This window comes from Harpia harpyja, chromosome 20, assembly GCF_026419915.1.
Source record: "Harpia harpyja isolate bHarHar1 chromosome 20, bHarHar1 primary haplotype, whole genome shotgun sequence".
In the NCBI taxonomy this organism is placed as follows: Eukaryota; Metazoa; Chordata; class Aves; order Accipitriformes; family Accipitridae; genus Harpia; species Harpia harpyja.
In genome coordinates, this window is record NC_068959.1 from 21,097,731 (window position 1) to 21,115,530 (window position 17,800).

A 17,800-nucleotide genomic window follows, 5' to 3' on the forward strand; every position below is an offset into this window, starting at 1 on the left:
ATTACCAGCCAAAGTGAGGCCCAGCTTCAGACCTGGACAAAGAAAGAAGGCATTAATAGGAACCCTACAGGACTGGAAGAATTGTAGCTTCACATTTCAGATTGTGTCAGCTGTAGTAGGTACACAGAAAAGGTAACTACCTGCTAACAAGTACACAGGAGGCTCACACGGCAGCTCACACCATAGACCATAGCCGTATTCCCACTAATAGATTCTTTGGATGATAAAAAAGGGGAAAGACTTGGAACCACAACTGTGGGACTCATCTAACAACTAGGACAAACTTTTAAACCTACCCTTTAGCCATTTCACACTATACCACAGCAAAGTCTTCCAGCTGCCCTGTCTCTGTACAGGCAGAACTTCAACCTGCCCAAAGAGCATGCAACAGGAAAGCCACCTCTGCAGACAGACAGCATTGAAAGAAACGTTGGGCACACAATGTCTCAGAATCCAAGCACTGCAACATGGACAAATGCAAAGAGAACTTTCTGCTCATCCCATATAATTTGATTAAACATTAAAAGTTCTAAAGGCCATGAGTGACATGGAGCTCAGTTAAAGACCCAGTCCTCAAAGTCTCAACTCAAAGGCAACGTCATCCTTCTTCAACACATGGGCAACTTGGAAGATACATTACACTACCACACTATTGCAAAGTTTACATCTATGCTTCATAACCACCATTCCCAGGAAACATCATGCAACAGGAAAGCACACTGATGAACTCACAACTTGGACAGCTGGACTCCGAGCAAGGCAATATCCAAAAAATGAGACACCTTCAGACTCATTTTCAGAACAACAACAACAAACCCTGGGAATCAACAAAACACATGCCATGTCTCCACCAGTACCTCCTCAAACACAGCACCCTCTCGAGACTCTCCTCAAACCCTTCACAGCTTGCATGGTTGTCCTTGACCTTCATCATTTGCAGATAGACTCCACCCAAAGAAAAGCTGCACAGACAACTTCTCCTTACCAGGGAGAATATTTGACTTCTCAGCATGTGCATGTGACAAGCAAGAGCATTTCTTCCAGTAGTATTTTAAGGAAACACTTCTATGAAAGTCTTTCTCTTTACAGCTGTAAACATGAAAGGCACATAGGTGACAGTCAGCCAAATGTAACTCATGTGGTCTTCCACACATTATCACAGACAAAAGCCCACCTCCACATCATTACAACGAGCAAGTCGGGATGTTAACACACACAGAAGGGAAGGGATGACAACATACTCTTCTAGATTATGGCATAACTCAGGTGTTTAGTAGGTTACAAAACCAGGGCTGGCTCCTCCCAAAGCTCCCTTTAGGGCACTTGCCATAAGTATAGAATTAAGCTGTTAGTTAGAAACATCTCCACAATGTGCAAGCACACAGGAGGAACCTCCCAGGGCTCCCTATGCAGCTGGAACAACGTGTCTGACTTGGGCCAAGCTTACTTGGGAAGCCAAAACTCACATTGCATGATAGTACAGATGGGCACCGAACAGGGAAAGGAGCAAACCAGATCTCTTGTGTCTGGTTCCACAGCCCCTCACAAACACCTCCCAAGACTCTCGTCTCCAAGCCGTCACAACTTGCCTGGTGTTCGTTGACCCTCATAGTTTGCAAGCACTTGTCATCAAAGGGCCAGAACCCAGACCATTTGTCCTCAACATGCACCACTACCACGCCACGGACCTCGCCGAGATTTCGCTACATCTCCGTACTGAGAAGGAAGATACATTGCCTGCTCACTAGCCTTCTGGAAAGAAACCTCGGGGCTCTAAAATTCAAAGAGGAGCTGTCCTCCGGGAGAGGCTGGGTCAGTGAACAGCATGTAACACATCAGCGACGTGATAAAAGCAGCAAGCCCCCCTGAGAGGAAACTCCAGCAGGCAACAGCAGCCTCCCGCTTCTCCTGCCTCCCGCAGCAACTGTCACGCTGAGCCGCGATCCCACGTTCACCCCCCGGCAGCAAGAGGCGCCAGCGCCCCGCGCGTCGCTGAGCGAAGCTTTGCCTTCCCGCTACCTCCACCTCCCGAGGCAGGAGACAGAAGACGGGGGGGAAAGGGCGGAGAAGCAGCGGAGGGAAGCGTCGCGTCGCGTCGCGCCGCGGAGAAGGGCTGGTGGGAGGAACTCACCGGGGGAGCGGCGGGGTCCGCGCGGCGGGCGCCGGCAGGGTCCTCCCCGAGCAGCGGCGCGGGCTCGTCGGGCGGCGGCCGGGCCGGGAGGGTGTCGCAGCAGCTGCCGCCCGACAAGCGGAGCTGGCTCTTGCGCGAGTCGGCGGTGAGCGACACCTCGTGCGAGTAGGAGTGCAGGAAGGCGCGGACGCCGTCGATGCCCACGAAGTGCGAGGCCGGGACGCCGCGCAAGGCGCCGCTGCCCGCCGCCAGCAGCTGCGAGCGGCGCCAGCGCCGCAGGCGCAGCGCCAGCAGCAGCAGCAGGAAGGCGAGGAAGAGGCAGGACACGGCCGCCACGGCCACCACCAGCCACCGCGTCAGGCTGCCGGCCGGCTCGCCCGGCGCCGCCGCCGCCGCGCTGCCCAGCTCCGACAGCAGCTCGGCCACGCTCTCCGCCAGCACCACCGTCAGCGTGGCCGTGGCCGACAGCGCCGGCCGCCCGTGGTCCTTCACCACCACCACCAGGCTCTGCCGCGCCGCGTCGCGGGCCAGCGGGAAGCGCGCCGTCCGCACCTCGCCGCTGTGCAGCCCCACGCGGAACAGCCCCGGCTCCGTCGCCTTGGCCAGCTCGTACGACAGCCACGCGTTCTGCCCCGCGTCCGCGTCCACCGCCACCACCTTGGCCACCAGCGCCCCGGGCTCCGCCGAGCGCGGCGCCAGCTCCACGCCCGCCCAGCCCGCGCCCGCCGCCGGCGCCGCCGGCGGGTACAGCACCTGCGGCGCGTTGTCGTTCTCGTCCACGATCACGAGCCGCACCGACACGTTGCTGCTCAGCGCCGGCGCGCCGCCGTCCTCCGCCCGCACCCACAGCCCCACCTCGCGCACCTCCTCGTAGTCGAAGGAGCGCAGCGCGTACAGCGCGCCCGTCTCCGCCTGCACCGACACGTAGGACGACAGCGGCGCGCCCCGCACCCGCCCCTCCGACAGCCGGTACCGCACGCGCGCGTTCTGCCCCCAGTCCGCGTCCGCCGCCCGCACCGTCAGCACCAGCGCGCCCGCCGCGTTGTTCTCGGGCAGCCGGGCGCTGTAGCGCGCCTCCGCGAACACCGGCGCGTTGTCGTTCACGTCCAGCACCCGCAGCGCCAGCACCGCGCTGCTCCACAGCGCCGGCGACCCGCCGTCCGCCGCCCGCACCGTCACGTTGTACTCCGCCACCTCCTCCCGGTCCAGCTCCCTCGCCGTCACCACGCGGTAGTAGCTGCCCTGCGAGCTCCGCAGCCGGAACGGGACGCCCCCGTCCAGCGAGCACCGCACCTCGCCGTTCGCCCCCGAGTCCCGGTCCTGCACGTGCAGCAGGGCCACCACCGTCCCCGGCGGCGCGTCCTCCGAGATCGCGCTCAGCGCCGATCGCACCGAAATCTCGGGCGCGTTGTCGTTGACGTCTGTCACCGTGATCGCGACTTTGGCCGTGTCGAAAAGGCCCCCGCCGTCTTCTGCCTGCACCTCCAGTTCGTGCGAGTCGCCTTCCTCGAAATCCAGGTTCTGCACCAGCGTGATGGCTCCCGTCTCGGCGTCCAGCTGGAAAATCTCCGATGCCAAGTCCTTCGTTTTCCTCAATGAGTATTTCACGTGCCCGTAGAGCCCCTCGTCGGCGTCGGTGGCCGTGACGGTGACGAGGGTGGAGCCCACGGGCACGTCCTCCGGCACACGCAGCGTGTACTCCGCCTGGCTGAACACGGGCGCGTTGTCGTTCGCGTCCAGCACCGCCACGCGGATCCGCGCCGTGCCCGTCCGCGCCGGCTCTCCGCCGTCGCTCGCCCTCAGCACCAGCTCGTGAAACGCCGCCTCCTCCCGGTCCAGCGCCTTCGCCAGCACCAGCTCGGGACGCTGATCCCCGCCGGGGCCCGCCTGCACGGCCAGCGAGAAGTGCTCGTCGCCGCTCAGCTCGTAGCTCTGCAGCGAATTCCGTCCCGAGTCCGGGTCGTGGGCCTCGGCCAGGGGAAACCGCGACCCCGGGGCTGTCGTCTCGCTCATTCTCTCCTCCAGCGCGATTTCCTTGAAGCTGGGCGCGTTGTCGTTAATGTCCGTGATTTCCACTTCGATTTCGTAAAACTTCATTTCCCCCTCCACTATCACCTCACAGCGCAGCACGCATTTCTCCACCAGCCGGCACAGCTGCTCTCTGTCTATCCTCTCCGCCGTCACCAAATGTCCCGTCTTGCCGTGCAGAGCGAAATACTGCGTCCTCCCCTCGGAGACAATGCGGACGCCGCGTTCGCGGAGCGCCGGCAGCTCCAGCCCCAGGTCTTTGGCCACGTCGCCCACGAACGAGCCCTTCGGCATCTCCTCGGGAACCGAGTAGCGCAGCTGCCCCCACGCCGCCTCCCACGCCGCCACCAGGACGCACCACAGCACGGCTCGCTCCCGCCGGCCCCAGCGCCTCCCCGCCGCGCACATCGCCGCCGCGGCCCCGCACCGCCGCCGCACGCTCCTCGCAGACGCTCCGGCTCCGGCTCCGCTTCCCTCTAAGGCTCCGGCCCCGGCTGCCGCTCCCGGCCGCTGCCGCCGGCCCCTCCGCCTCGCTGCAGCACGGCTCCGCACCGCGGGGACGCTCGCAGACCGCCCGGCCGCCGAGCCAGCCAGCCAGCGAGCGAGCGAGCCGGGCCGCAGCGGGCGGGGCTGCCGGCAGCGCTCCGGCCTTCCTCTCGCTCCTCCTCGGTCAACAGCGGCGCCCGCAGCCTCCTCCCGGCACTGCAGGCACCGAGCGCGGCCGAGCGCTGCCCGCCCTGCCTTTCCCGCGGGCAGCGGGCGGGGACGGCACCGTCGCCACGGGGACAGCGGGGCCCGTCCAGCGGTCATCTCCTGCGCCGGCTTTTCGCCAGCCCATCTCTCCTTCGACCCTCGAGGCGATCACGACCAGGAGGAAGGCAGAGGCCTCCCGCCGCCGTGCTGCTTCAACCGCACGGGAAAAGTCACTTGCTAACGCCGAGACATGCCAAGTAAAATAATGTCTCTTCGTCTCACATGCTCACACGAGCCTCATACCATTAGTCCGAAAGCACAATCTCCTATTTGTGTAGCAGTCACGCCTGAATGACTGGTGCAAGGAGAGCAAGAGAAAACGGGCTCTGAAATACAAAACGGGATATTCAGACACACACCCCCGGAGAACCAGCGGTATCGGGCTCCTGAAAGCAAGCGGCAGGGACTGTGCTTTAAATACCTCCGTTCCTAAGGAACACGCTTGGAATTAACTACGCCACGACCATTGACTGAGATTAGGCATTTAAAGGCTGAAGCGTGGCTGAAGCAGGCACATGGAGCCACCTGCAAAGAAAGAGGACTTTTAAGCTCACAAGGAACCCCAATTCAATATGGGGAAGAAATAGCGAAACTTTTGCAGGCAGTTCTTCAACCCAAGGAAGTTCCAATAACACATGGTAAAGCCCTTCAGAGTGGGAATAGTGAAATGATAAAGGGAAATCGAAAAGCGGATCAAGTGGCAAAAGAAGCAGCTCTCAAAGAGTCAACAGTTGAAGGACCCTTAATTCCAGCACCTCGTTTACAATCATCACCTCCACAATATACTGAGAGAGAAGATCAATTGCCAGAACAATTGGATTGTTCTAAGAATGATCAGGGATGGTGGGTGACACCTTTAAAGCAATTGCTACTTTCTGAAAAGATGATGGAAATTCTACTTAAAAGATTGCGTCGAGAAACACCTTCAAAAGCAAATGCATTGGTATTGATTGCCAAAAAGATAGCTTGTAGGACCAAAAATGCAAAACCTGACAGACATAATGGTTAAAAGGTGTGCTATTTGTTGTGCTAATCATCCAAAAAATTACCAAGAGGGTTAAAAGAGGAGTTGTGAAACAAGGAACAACTCCTGGGGAATACTGGCAAAGAGATGTTATGGAACTACCGCGGTGTACTAAATACAAATATTTATTGATGATAGCCAGTAATTCTTCTGGTTGGCCAAAGCCTTTCCATGTCGTACCAAGAAGGCTAGAGAAATCATTAAGGCCTTATAAAAGAAATTTTCCCTAGGTTTGATATTCCAGAAGGTATGTCTTCTGATATAGGACCCCATTTCATTGTAGAAATCGTAGAGGGAATTTCTAGATTTTCGGGTATTAAGGGGTATTTACATATCCCTTGGAGTCCCCAGTCCAGTGGTAAAGTAACCTTGTAGGAATATAAGAGCAGCAATGGAGACAGGGTGCTTGAATAAACTCCCGCATGATTTCGGATTCTCGCTGACTAGATGGCTACAGAGTTTACTAGTGAACCTAATCATTTTGGTTATTACAGTGTATGTTGTTTGGATGTCTCAAGACTTTCATCATGAGACAGGCATCTCAATCACATGTATTAGTGATAAGAGATAGAAAGTGAGACTTGTTGAAGTATATTGAGACTTCACAAGTCTCAAAGAGGGGAAATTGTTATCAATTAATATGCATAATATGATTGAAATAGCCAGGGAACTGCTAAACGCCTGCGTACAGCCCCCATCGATTAATATATAAAATAAGGAAACAAAAACTATACACGATTTAAGGTTTAGGAGCTAACTATCAGATAATGGGGCTTCATGTTTATGTCAGAAAAGGTAATGGATTGTGGTCTGGTCAATAAACCTTGAAGAACCACCTGTAACTGCCAAGACTGAGTAACAAGTAGGAAAAAGTTAATTCGTACAGGGGGAGATCGCGACCACCGACTCATTGACCGCCTACTCAAATGAGACCCCCTACTCAAAAGAAGACCATGAAGGAAGAAGACCGAGTCTGCGCACTAATTTACATGACAGGCAAAGAAGAAAGGACCAATCGTTAAGGGAAATAATAATGAATATGTATCACTTAATTAGATAAACGTGGGGAGTTTTGAGACAAAGGTGTGCTGTCTTGAGACAGGCACCCATTCATGCGCATCCATGAAATTAATTTATAAATACCTCGACTCTGTGTGGTATTGGCTTGCAGGCCGGGTACACGAACCCCGTTTGTGGGACAACAATAAGGAACACGCTGGAAATTAACTACACCACGACCATTGACTGAGATTAGACATTTAAAGGCCCAAGAAAGTGAGGTCAATCAACTGAGAATCTAGGCCCCCTAAGCCCGTACCTTAACCTCTAACACGAATTTTTGTAGCCGTCATGCTTGAATGACTGCTACAAGGAAAGCAAGAGAAAACAGGCTCTGAAATACAAAACGTAATATTCGGACACACACATCCCACACACCCCCCCCCGGAGAAGCAAATATATCAGGGTCATGAACCCACGCTTCAGGAACTTTCCTTGAAATACTCCCCTTCATACGGCCCATTCTGTGGGTTGAGGGTGATTGTAGCCATACGACACCTTTGCGTTGTTCCCAATTTTTATTCTGCGCCTATTTTCCCGCTAGTTGTTAAGTCCCGACAGTATTTTAGAACGGGATGAGAGCAATGGAGTGCTTCAGTGAAGTCACTGAGCTAATGGCTACATCATTAAACTGTTGGAAGACCTACAGAGGCAGCTAATACCGAAAAAGGAAAGTTAACGGACTTGAATGGGTGATTTGCCATTAGGCCACATAAATTAAGGGTCTGCATACTTCATAGGCATTTACACCTAAACAATTAATTCGATAACGTGAAGGAATCGGCTAGGAAGGGGCGATGACGACCAGAAGGAAATGACACGCCTCCCGTGGCTGTGTTATTTCTACCGCAGGGGAAAACGTTTTTGTTATGGTGATACAATGTAGACATAAAGTGCTCTTAATATTCCGTGCAGCTCATTACCAGTCTTTGCCCGTTTGTTCAAAAGCACAATCTCCACCACCAGTTGCGCAGCAATTAGCAGCAGTCCTGCTTGCACGACTTTTCCCTCACCCTTCCGCAGATCACAAGTGTGTCACACTGGAACGCCACCAGCCACATTAGTTTCCCAAACCCCCAGCCATAGCACAAGGCAGCAATGAAGATCCCCCTTCACAAGGAGTCCTCCTCAGGGACGGCCCTTCACTCTCGACTTCGTTGCTTTTCGGCTGCACATCGGAGGCCGCTCTCAATCAGCCTCCATTTCGCCCCACTTTGTTTTTTCGGGGTTTTTTGTTTTCTTTTGTTTTTACAGCCTTACACGGTACAGACCGTGCTTACACTTAGGACTTGCTGCTCCGCTCGAGAGTAACTCAGCAGCAGGCAGCGATGCACATGCCCCCTCGGTTCGGGGGTCCATCACAAAAAGAAAACAACTAGCCCATAGCACAGCCTTAGCGTTGGCCCTTTCATTCGTTCGTGGAAAGGGAGAGCGGCAGCAGGCGCCCAAGCGGCCAAAGGACGAGCAAGAGCCCAGTCCCCTCGGCGTAAGCTTAGGAAGGGCTCAGAGGCAAGGACTGCGCGGGCTTACAGACCTGCGGGGCCTCGGCGTCCGCGGGCGGCTCTCCCGCGCCGGCGCTGCTGGTCGGGCTCCGCTTCCCGCAGGGCTCCGCGCCGAGAAGCTCCTCCGCGGCCAGGCTGGGCAGCGGCGGCGGCAGCCAAGCGCCCTCGGCGACGGCGCGGCCCGGCGCCACGCACAGGTTGTAGGAGTAGGGCAAGGTGCCCTCGCAGAAGTCGGCCGGGAAGGCGGCGCCGGCCACGGAGAAGCGCTGCGCGCCCAGGCAGCGCAGGACGGCGGGCGGCCCGGCCCGGCGCACCCGCGCCAGCACGGCCAGCGCCACGCTCAGCAGGAAGAGGGCGGAGAGGAGCGCCAGCGCCAGCACCAGGTAGAACTGCAGCTCCGCCGGCGAGTCGGCGCCCGCCGCCCGCTCGCTCAGCTCCGGCAGCGCCTCCTGCAAGCTCTCGGCCAGCACCACGTGCAGCGTGGCCGTGGCCGACAGCGCCGGCTGCCCGTGGTCCTTCACCACGGCCACCAGCCGCTGCTTCGCCGCGTCCCTCTCCGACACGGCCCGCGCCGTCCGCACCTCGCCGCTGTGCAGCCCCACGCGGAACAGCGCCGGCTCCGGCGCCTGCACCAGCTCGTACGACAGCCACGCGTTGCGCCCCGCGTCCGCGTCCACCGCCACCACCTTGGCCACCAGGTACCCGGCCTCGGCCGACCGCGGCACCACCTCGAACGGGGCCGCGGCCGGGGACGCCCCCGCGCCCGCCCCCGCCGCGCCCGCGCCCGCCGCCGGCCACAGCACCCGCGGCGCGTTGTCGTTGCGGTCCAGCACGAAGACGCGCACCGTCGCCGTCGAGCTCCGCGCCGGCGCCCCGCCGTCCTGCGCCCGCACCGCCACCGCGAACTCGCGGCACTGCTCGTAGTCGAAGGAGCGCTGCGCGTACACCGCGCCGCTCCGCGCCTCCACCGACACGTACGGCGCCGCGCCCGCGCTGCCGCCCGCCAGCCAGTAGCTGACGCGCCCGTTGGCGCCCGCGTCCGCGTCCCGCGCGCGCACGCGCAGCACCGGCGCGCCCGCCGCGTTGTTCTCCGCCACGTAGGCGCTGTAGGCGGCCTCCTCGAACACCGGCGCGTTGTCGTTCACGTCCGACACCTCCAGCACCAGCGCCGCGCGGCTGGAGAGCGCCGGGCTGCCCCGGTCCCTGGCCACCACCGCCACCCGGTGCTCGGGCGCCTGCTCCCGGTCCAGCGCGCTCGCCGTCACCACCTTGTACGAGCCGCCCGACGACGCCACGATCGACAGCGGCGCCTCGCCCGACAGCTCGCACGACACCTGCCCGTTCTCCCCGGAGTCCCGGTCCCGCACTTTCACCAGGGCCACCACCGTGCCGGCCGGCGCGTCCTCGGGCACCGGGCTCGACACCGACGCCAGTGTCACCTCGGGCGCGTTGTCGTTCACGTCCAGCACCTCCACCTCCACTTCGCAGTGTGCCACCAGACCGCCCCCGTCCCTCGCCTCCACCAGCAGTGTGTAGCCTCGCGTGTCCTCGAAGTCCAGCGCCTCCTGCAGCGTGATCGTCCCGCTCTCCGCGTCCACCACAAACTTCTGAAGCACCTTGGCCGGCATTTTCCCGAAGCCGTAGGTGAAGCGAGCGTTGGTGCCGGCGTCGGCGTCGGAGGCGGAGACGTTCAGCACCACCGAGCCCGGCGGCGCGTCCTCCCGCAGGCTGGCGCGGTAGCTGTCGTGCGCGAACACGGGTGGGTTGTCGTTGGCGTCGGTGACGTTGATGCAGAGCTGGGCGGTGCCGCTCCGGGGCGGCTCGCCGCCGTCCAGCGCCGTCAGCACCAGCCGCAGGCTCTGCTCCCTCTCCCGGTCCAGTGCGCGCCGCAGCACCAGCTCCGCGAACTTGCTGCCGTCCTGGCTCTCCTTCACCTCCACCGCGAAGTACCCGTTGGCCTCCAGCTCGTAGCCCTGCAGCGAGTTGCTGCCCACGTCCGCGTCCTCGGCCGTGCCCAAGGCAAATCGGGTGCCGGGAGAAGTCAACTCGTTGATCTCCAGCTGGAAACTGTCTTGCAGGAAGCGCGGGGCGTTGTCGTTGATGTCCAGGATGGCCACCTCGACGTGGAAAACGTTGAGCGGGTTCTGCACCAGCGCCTCGAAGCTGACGGAGCAGGACGCCGCCTCGCCGCACATCTCCTCCCGGTCCAGCCTCTCGCTCACGTAGAGGTTCCCGGTCTCCCCGCTCACGCCGAAGTACTGCTTCTCGGCGCTGAGCCGCAGCTGGCGTGCCGGCAGGTCGGCCGGGCTCAGCCCCAGGTCCCGCGCCAGCGGCCCCACCAGCGAGCCTCTGCCCAGCTCCTCGGGGATGGCGTAGCGGACCCGCTCCGGCGCCGCCCGGCAGCACAAGCCCAGCAGCAAAGCGGGCAGCAGCACTCGCCCGGCTGCTCGCCGGCGGCTCTGCCTCTGCCTGCCCGCCATTCTGGGCAGCGCTCGCCGCGCTCCTCCCTTCCAGCCACTCTCCGCAGCGAGCGCAGGGCCCGCCGGAGGGCAGCGATCTCGGCGCCGGCTCGGACGCCGCTGCTCCCCGCGCCGCGCCGCCTCTCGCCTCTGCTGCCCGTGCCGCTGCCGCTCCGGCCGGCGCCGTGCGAGCGAGCAGCCTGCGGGGGCAGGACGCTGCGGCGGCTGCGGCTGCGGCTCCAGCGCCGCTCCGCCTCGGCCAACAGCGGCACCCGGAGGCGCCGCGACGCCACCGCAGCCGGCTGATGGCCGCGCTCGCTCACGGCGGCCCGGGCTTTCGATCTGTACGCATCAAGCTTGGCGGTCTCTCTTTTAATACAAAAAGGACACTCAGAGGCACTGACGTAATGCTTAGCAGGAACCCTAGCCATTATAATACGACCGTCGTCTCCTACTCAAGAAGGATCTTGAGGCCGCAGTAGACTCTTAAAGTAGTGATACACTCTGTCATGTACCTTTACGTCTTCTGGCATGAGTTGGTATGAAAACCAAGGAAGAAATATCTGTGACAGAGCAATAAAGAAGTTTCTTCGTGCATGTTTTCAGCCTTTCCTGATGTTTCATCTCCCTGCCCACGTGTGTCTTGGAAACCCACGCAAAAGGGTGAATTTCATTTTACTCTGAAATGCTCAGGTTTGATTCTGATTTAAAACAACAATTAACACTGATGGAGAGATGTGAAGCCTAAAGGTAGTGGACCTGAACTCAGACCAATGTCACTGTACATGGCTGGCAGAGAAGAACAAAGTGCAGAACTGTGTAGGCTCTTTGCCCTGTGCACATCCTGATGCTGACTCCTCTTCCATCCAGAAAAACCTTCAGTGCTCTTGCTGGAAATGCCAAAGTCCGAGACCTGCCATAAGGCTCGATTTTGCATTTTGCTCTCTCTGTGATTTTGGGAGCTTCTAGGCAAAAGTCCCACCATCTGGCCAGCCCATGCAAGGACTGCCTGATCAGCTGAAAGCTTGTCAACGATTTCTGGTGATTAATATACAAAACCAAAACCTCCATCTGATCTCATTGGGGCAGGTACTTCGGTGCTGTGATTTGCAGATGCTTTGCCACAAGTTGCTGAGGCCTCGAGATGTAAGCTAGGCAAGTTGCAGTGATTTAGAAGGGCTGCTAGGTCTCTCTTGCCTGTACTTTACTAGGCCCCACGTGTTCCTTTAATGAGAACAACAAAACTCAGCAGCACTTAATTAAAACAAAGAAGCCCAAACAAGTACCTCTCACTAAGCAAGATGGGGCAGGTTATTTGTTGCTGTGACACATCCAGGCCTGTGCAGGCTAGGAAATCACACAGAGGGACACGTAGCCTTGCAGTCCTCAGAGACATAAGAACAAGCCACAGGTAGGTGGGATTGGCCAGCAGTACTCTACACCAGGCTGTACCACCTTCCTGAGTAGCCAGCTTGCCAGAGGGGGATCAGAGGTGACTGCTGCTATGCAATAATGCTCATTGGTCTTCATTAGTGCTCGTTATCCACTTGGAGTAGGCAATGGGTAGGGGGGTGTGCAAGTGTTCTCCACGAGTTCCTTCTTGCAAAGCAGAAGCTCAAATCTCTCAGCCATTTCTGATGATTAATAAACAAGACCAAACACTCTGACTTGCTCCACCGAGGTAAGTATTTGACTACTGGAATGTACAGATGCTTGGCCGCAACTCTGCCTTGAAAATTCATCTCCCAGAGCACCTGGAAGTGACTGAGGTCTGAACCCACAAGCAAAGCCCTAAAGTCTTACTTTGGACTACATAGTAGGGGGGTGGCTTTTGGAAATCCGTTAGTCCTTATGACTTTTTCTACTGCGTAAATGCTCTATCAAAGGTCTTTATCTAGGTATAAGGGCATATGAAAGACTCAATTTTAACTTCTGTTTCATTTTCCTCACACAAAAAGGTCTTATCTCCATGTGGTTCTCCAGGGAAGTCAGTATTTGCTGCAAAACAACACTCAGTTCCAACTGCAAAAGAACAATCCACAAGTGATAAATGATGACTTTCCAGGAAACAAAGCCTGAAGGCAGATCAAAGGATGGGAAAATGTAATTACCACTTTGATGACACTCTCCATCAAAACGTTACAGGGAGAAATACAGGGATAGAGGAGGTTTCACACAGGAATTATCAAGATGTTCTACCCATATGTCCTGGGTTCAGCTGGGATAGAGTTAATTTTCACAGGAACCTGGGAGGGGTCACAGCCAGGACAGCTGACCTGAAGTAGCCTAGGAGCTATTCCATACCATGTGACATCATGCTCAGTATATAAATGGGGAGCAGGCTGGGTGGGGGGCTCTCGGCTTTCAGTGGGGGAGCGTCGGGGTCCGGGTGGTGAGCAGTTGCACTGTGCATCACTCGTTTTGTATATTCTTTTATTAGTACTGTTGTTGTTGTTGTAACTTCTCACTTTGTGTTGTCCCAGTAAATTGTCCTTATATCAACCCACGAGGTTCCTTTTTTTTTTTCTTTTCTCCTTTCTGATTCTCCTCCCCATCCCACCGGAGGGGAGTGGGGAGGAGTGAGCGAGCGGCTGCGTGGTCCTTTGTTGCCGGCTGGGCTGAAACAACAACACCATGTATGTAATGAACAATGATGTATCATTGTTCTCATTTCTCTCCAACCCCACACAACTTGCAGGTTAGCTTCTGACCCTCATAACTGGCACACACATGTCATGAGAGGTTAATGCATCATGATCATACCAAGAAAGGACATACATTTGTCTGCTTACCACCATTCTCAGAAGAAACATGAGTATTCAAAAGCACACGAGAGTTAACATGGCCAAACTAAAAGACAAGCGGTCATCCAACAGAGACTGGGTCATCAAACTCTTTGCTTAGGAGGAATCTCGTCTCCTCTTTTATCACACACACTGTTCCACAGAGATGCAACTTCTTCAAAGGTCACGTTTACATCTATTCACCCATAACAAAACCGGAACACAAATGTACCCCCCTTACATCTCCTGCCTTCCACACCAGCTGTAACATGAGCAAGAGACTGTGTGGCTTGTCTGGCTCATAGTTCACAAACGAGTTTCACCATGTCTAGTGCACACAGGTGACTCATGGGGGGTTACAAAAGCGACCCAGCCTTGGGTTGCCTTCAGGCCCTGTCTCTCTGCAGAGACGACTCACGGGGAGCTGTGTAGACACCTTAGCCCTGGGTTGTCTGATAAACCCTAAACTACACAGGGCGGTGGCTGTGCCATTCAAAGAACCCAAACCTGAACTTAGCCTTGAAATCCCTTAACAAATAGTATGCCCTGAGTCTCAATCCGACCACTATTCAGTTGTCTGAGGAAGCAAGGTAAAAAAAACCCCAAACCTGGAGGGTTTCAGCTTCAGTTTCAAATGACAACCTTGTGTATTCAAGCAATCACAGACCAACAAAGGAAAGATAAGGGAAAACTCCACTCACATATACATAATCCATTTAGGCATATACCATAATCCACTCATAGTCATACACACCATTCCACAAGTCAGGGGATAATAACTCTGAGATTCAGGTTGGAAATGGGGGAGTCACTTCTCCAACTATACAGTTGGCTTGTGAAGGAAACCCTTTCCCCCTTGATGGGGATGCCAGTTGAGGTAACTTCCCTGGGATTGAAAGCCCTTACCTGGAGGAGTACGTGAATATTGTTTATGCTTTAAGTTTGTAAATGCGTGTGTGCTTGTGGTTGTCTGTGAATTGCTTGTGATTGTAATAATGTACTACTCTTGCCTTAAAAAATTGCAATAGTGCATTCCTCCATTGTATCTGTAAAACCTGCAATAGTGGCGTGTTAAGTCTGTAAGTGAAGTTCAAATAAATCATTTGCTTGAACCTTGCAGTTAAGTCCTTTTCCATCACAGAGGCACTAACACATAACACGTTGCTAAATGAAGATATGCCACTACTTATAACTAAAGCTACATACATAGAACACCGGGGAGGGGAAAGAAAAGGAAAAAAATTCAGACAAGCAATGCAGGGAAGCATTAAAAGTACTGTCAGAGAAACAGTCCAGGAAGATGTCTCGGTCTTCACTGTGGGCATGGAAATTCATCCCCCAGAGCACCTGGGAGCCCTTGAGTTCTCAAGCTGCACGTGCAACCCTAAAGTCTTACTCCGGACTACAGAGTAGGGGGTTCCTTTTATGAAAAACTCATCAGCTCTCATCAGTTTTTCTACTCTGTGGCCTGCTCGTCTCCCACAAGTCTGAAGCTGTAAGTGGAAACGCCTAATCACAGGCCCCTTTCTCAAGCTAAGTCTTCTGAGAAAGTATAACAGATTCTCTTTTAGCTTCTGCTTTCTTTTTCTCATACATAAAATTCTGTCTTCCAGTGGCTGAGGGCTTGCCAAGGGAAGTAAGGATTTGCTGCAGAACAATACTCCGAGTCTCCAAAGATAAAGAACTATCCAGAAATGGGGCAAAATGAACCATGACCTTCCAGGAAACAAAGGCATGAAAGACAGTGTAATTACATCTATGAAGAAAGTCTACATTGCAGATGTTACAGGGAGATGCAGATGGATGAAGGAGGTTTCACGCAGGATCTACCCATGCATCACTGTTCTGCAAGGAGAGTTATTGTACAAACGCTTTATTGCTGGAGGACTGTCATTGCCTTTCAGGACAGGGGAACCAGGATCACCGCGTGAATGGCACGGGCCTTGGCACCAGGCATGAAATGAAACCATTGCTCAGCCAAAGCCACATAGACCCACCAATTTTCCTGCTTGGGAGCCAGCCTGCTGGCTCTGCATTCACAGCCTTTATTTGCACCATGGACAACATCCAAGATTTGACCATGTATCAGCCACAGGCAAAAGACCATTTTAATCAGCAACATTGTAGAGAAACAGAAGTCTATCCAAGCCTTTGTCTTGGCAGCTCTAAACCTTCAAGGTATGGATGGAAACTTCAAGGTATGGATGGACAAAATCCTGCATTTATGACATAGCAACTACAGCCCTCCAGGGAAATGCTTTTCTACCCTCAGCTGTACATCTACATCTCCACCTTCACCTCGATAGGCAAGGAAGGGGCTACCTCCAAGGATGGAATAAACAGTGAGAAATAGCTGCAGCAAGAACACAGAGAAACCATGCCTGGAGAAAATTAATCCATCCCACTAATGCTACTGTTTCTGCAGCAGCCTTCCTCCAAAAGGTGGGAGGGCAGACAGCGAGACTCCTTTCTTTCTTTACACAGAACAAACTTTCATCAATCTGTTCATGGAACCACATGCTCAATTCCTTTTGGACTTCCATTATAAAACCAGCAATAACCAACAGCTATGTGTCCAATGCTATCAATCGGGTCCAAGTGCATCGCAATGGGAAAAAGCATTGAGAAAGGAAAACAAGCTCTGCAACACAAAGCTGACCATGTTGCAGAGTCTGTTATGCAGAGTCAGGTGATTTCACTAGAAATCAAAAGGTTTCAGGGACACCCGTTTTAGTTTCTACCATTCCAGTCAGCACAAACGGAGTCAACTTGCTGCTCTGAATGGATGGGGGTTACACTGTTCCTTCTTTCATTCCTTCCTGGAGACACAGATCAGCACTTCCCATCCACACCACCCAGGGAAACCCAGGGGAGAGAGGACAGAGGTTCAGAAAGGCTCAAGGAAAACAGTGAGAGAGCGTGGGCTTATAGACATGTGGCCCCTCGGTGTCCACGGGCGGCTCTTCTGCACTGGCGCTAGTGCTCAGGCTCCACTTCCCACAGGTGTCCCTGCCAAAAAAGTCCTCTGCTAGCAGGAGGACCATCATCGTTGTACAGGCACAGTTATTGCGCTGTCCTGGCTTCAGCTGGGATAGAGTTAATTTTCTTTCTAGAAGCTGATAACAGTGTTATGGTTTGGATTCAGTATGAGAAGAATGTTGATAACACACTGATGTTTTCAGTGGTTGCTAAGTAGTGTTTAGACCAAGTCAAGGATTTTTCAGCTTCTCAGGCCCAGCCAGCAAGAGGGCTGGCAGGGTACAAGGAGCTGGGAGGAGACACACAGCCAGCACAGCTGACCCAAACTGGCCAAAGGGGTATTCCCTACCATGTGATGTCATGCCTAGTATATAAACTGGGGGGAGTGGGGCTGGGGAGGGGATCGCTGCTTGGGAACTAACTGGGCATGGGACAGTGAGTGGTGAGCAATTGCATTGTGCATCACTTGGTTTGTATATTCCAATCCTTTTGTTAGTGTTGCCATTTTATTATTGTTAGTTATCATTATTAGTTTGTTCCTTTCTGTTCTATTAAACTGTTCTTATCTCAAGCCAGGAGATTGTTTTTTCCCTGATTCCCTCCCCTATCCCACTGGGTGGGGGGAAAGTGAGTGAGTGGCTGCGGGGTGCTTACTTGCTGGCTGGGGTTAAAACACGACATGCGCAAACACTTCATTATTGTTAGAGGACTACCATTACCTTTCAGGACAGGGAAACCAGGATCACAGCATGGATGGCACAGGCCTTGGCACCAGGCATGAAATCAAACCATTGCCCAGACAAAGCCACACTGACCCACCTATTTTCCTGGTTCAAAGGCAGCCTCTCACCCTCCTTGCTCTGCATTCACAGCCTGTAATTGACCCATGGATAATATCCAACTTTTGGCCATATGTCGGCCACAGGTAAAAGCGTATTTCATTCAGCAACATTTTAGGGAAACAGAAGTATATCAAAGTCTTTGTGTTGTGTATTGGGTTTGCATGGCCAGGTTTTGGTAGCAGGGTGGTTACAGGGGTGGCTTCTGTGAGAAGATGCCAGAAGCTTCCCTCATGTATGACA

At 54.9% G+C, this 17,800-nt stretch overlaps 2 protein-coding genes across 2 annotated transcripts in view; both read right to left on the reverse strand.

Moving 5' to 3' along the window:
- Nucleotides 1–17,800, reverse strand: part of LOC128155009 (protocadherin gamma-A4-like) — a 156,377-nt gene that overhangs the window by 84,172 nt on the left and 54,405 nt on the right. The gene's annotated exons all lie outside the window — the stretch shown is intronic.
- On the reverse strand, nt 619–11,003 carry LOC128155094 (uncharacterized). Its single transcript, XM_052816626.1, is given in 3 exon segments — nt 619–2,046; nt 2,048–5,010; nt 8,493–11,003. Coding segments are annotated over 3 exon segments (5,721 nt in total). The 5' UTR covers nt 10,978–11,003; the 3' UTR covers nt 619–1,773.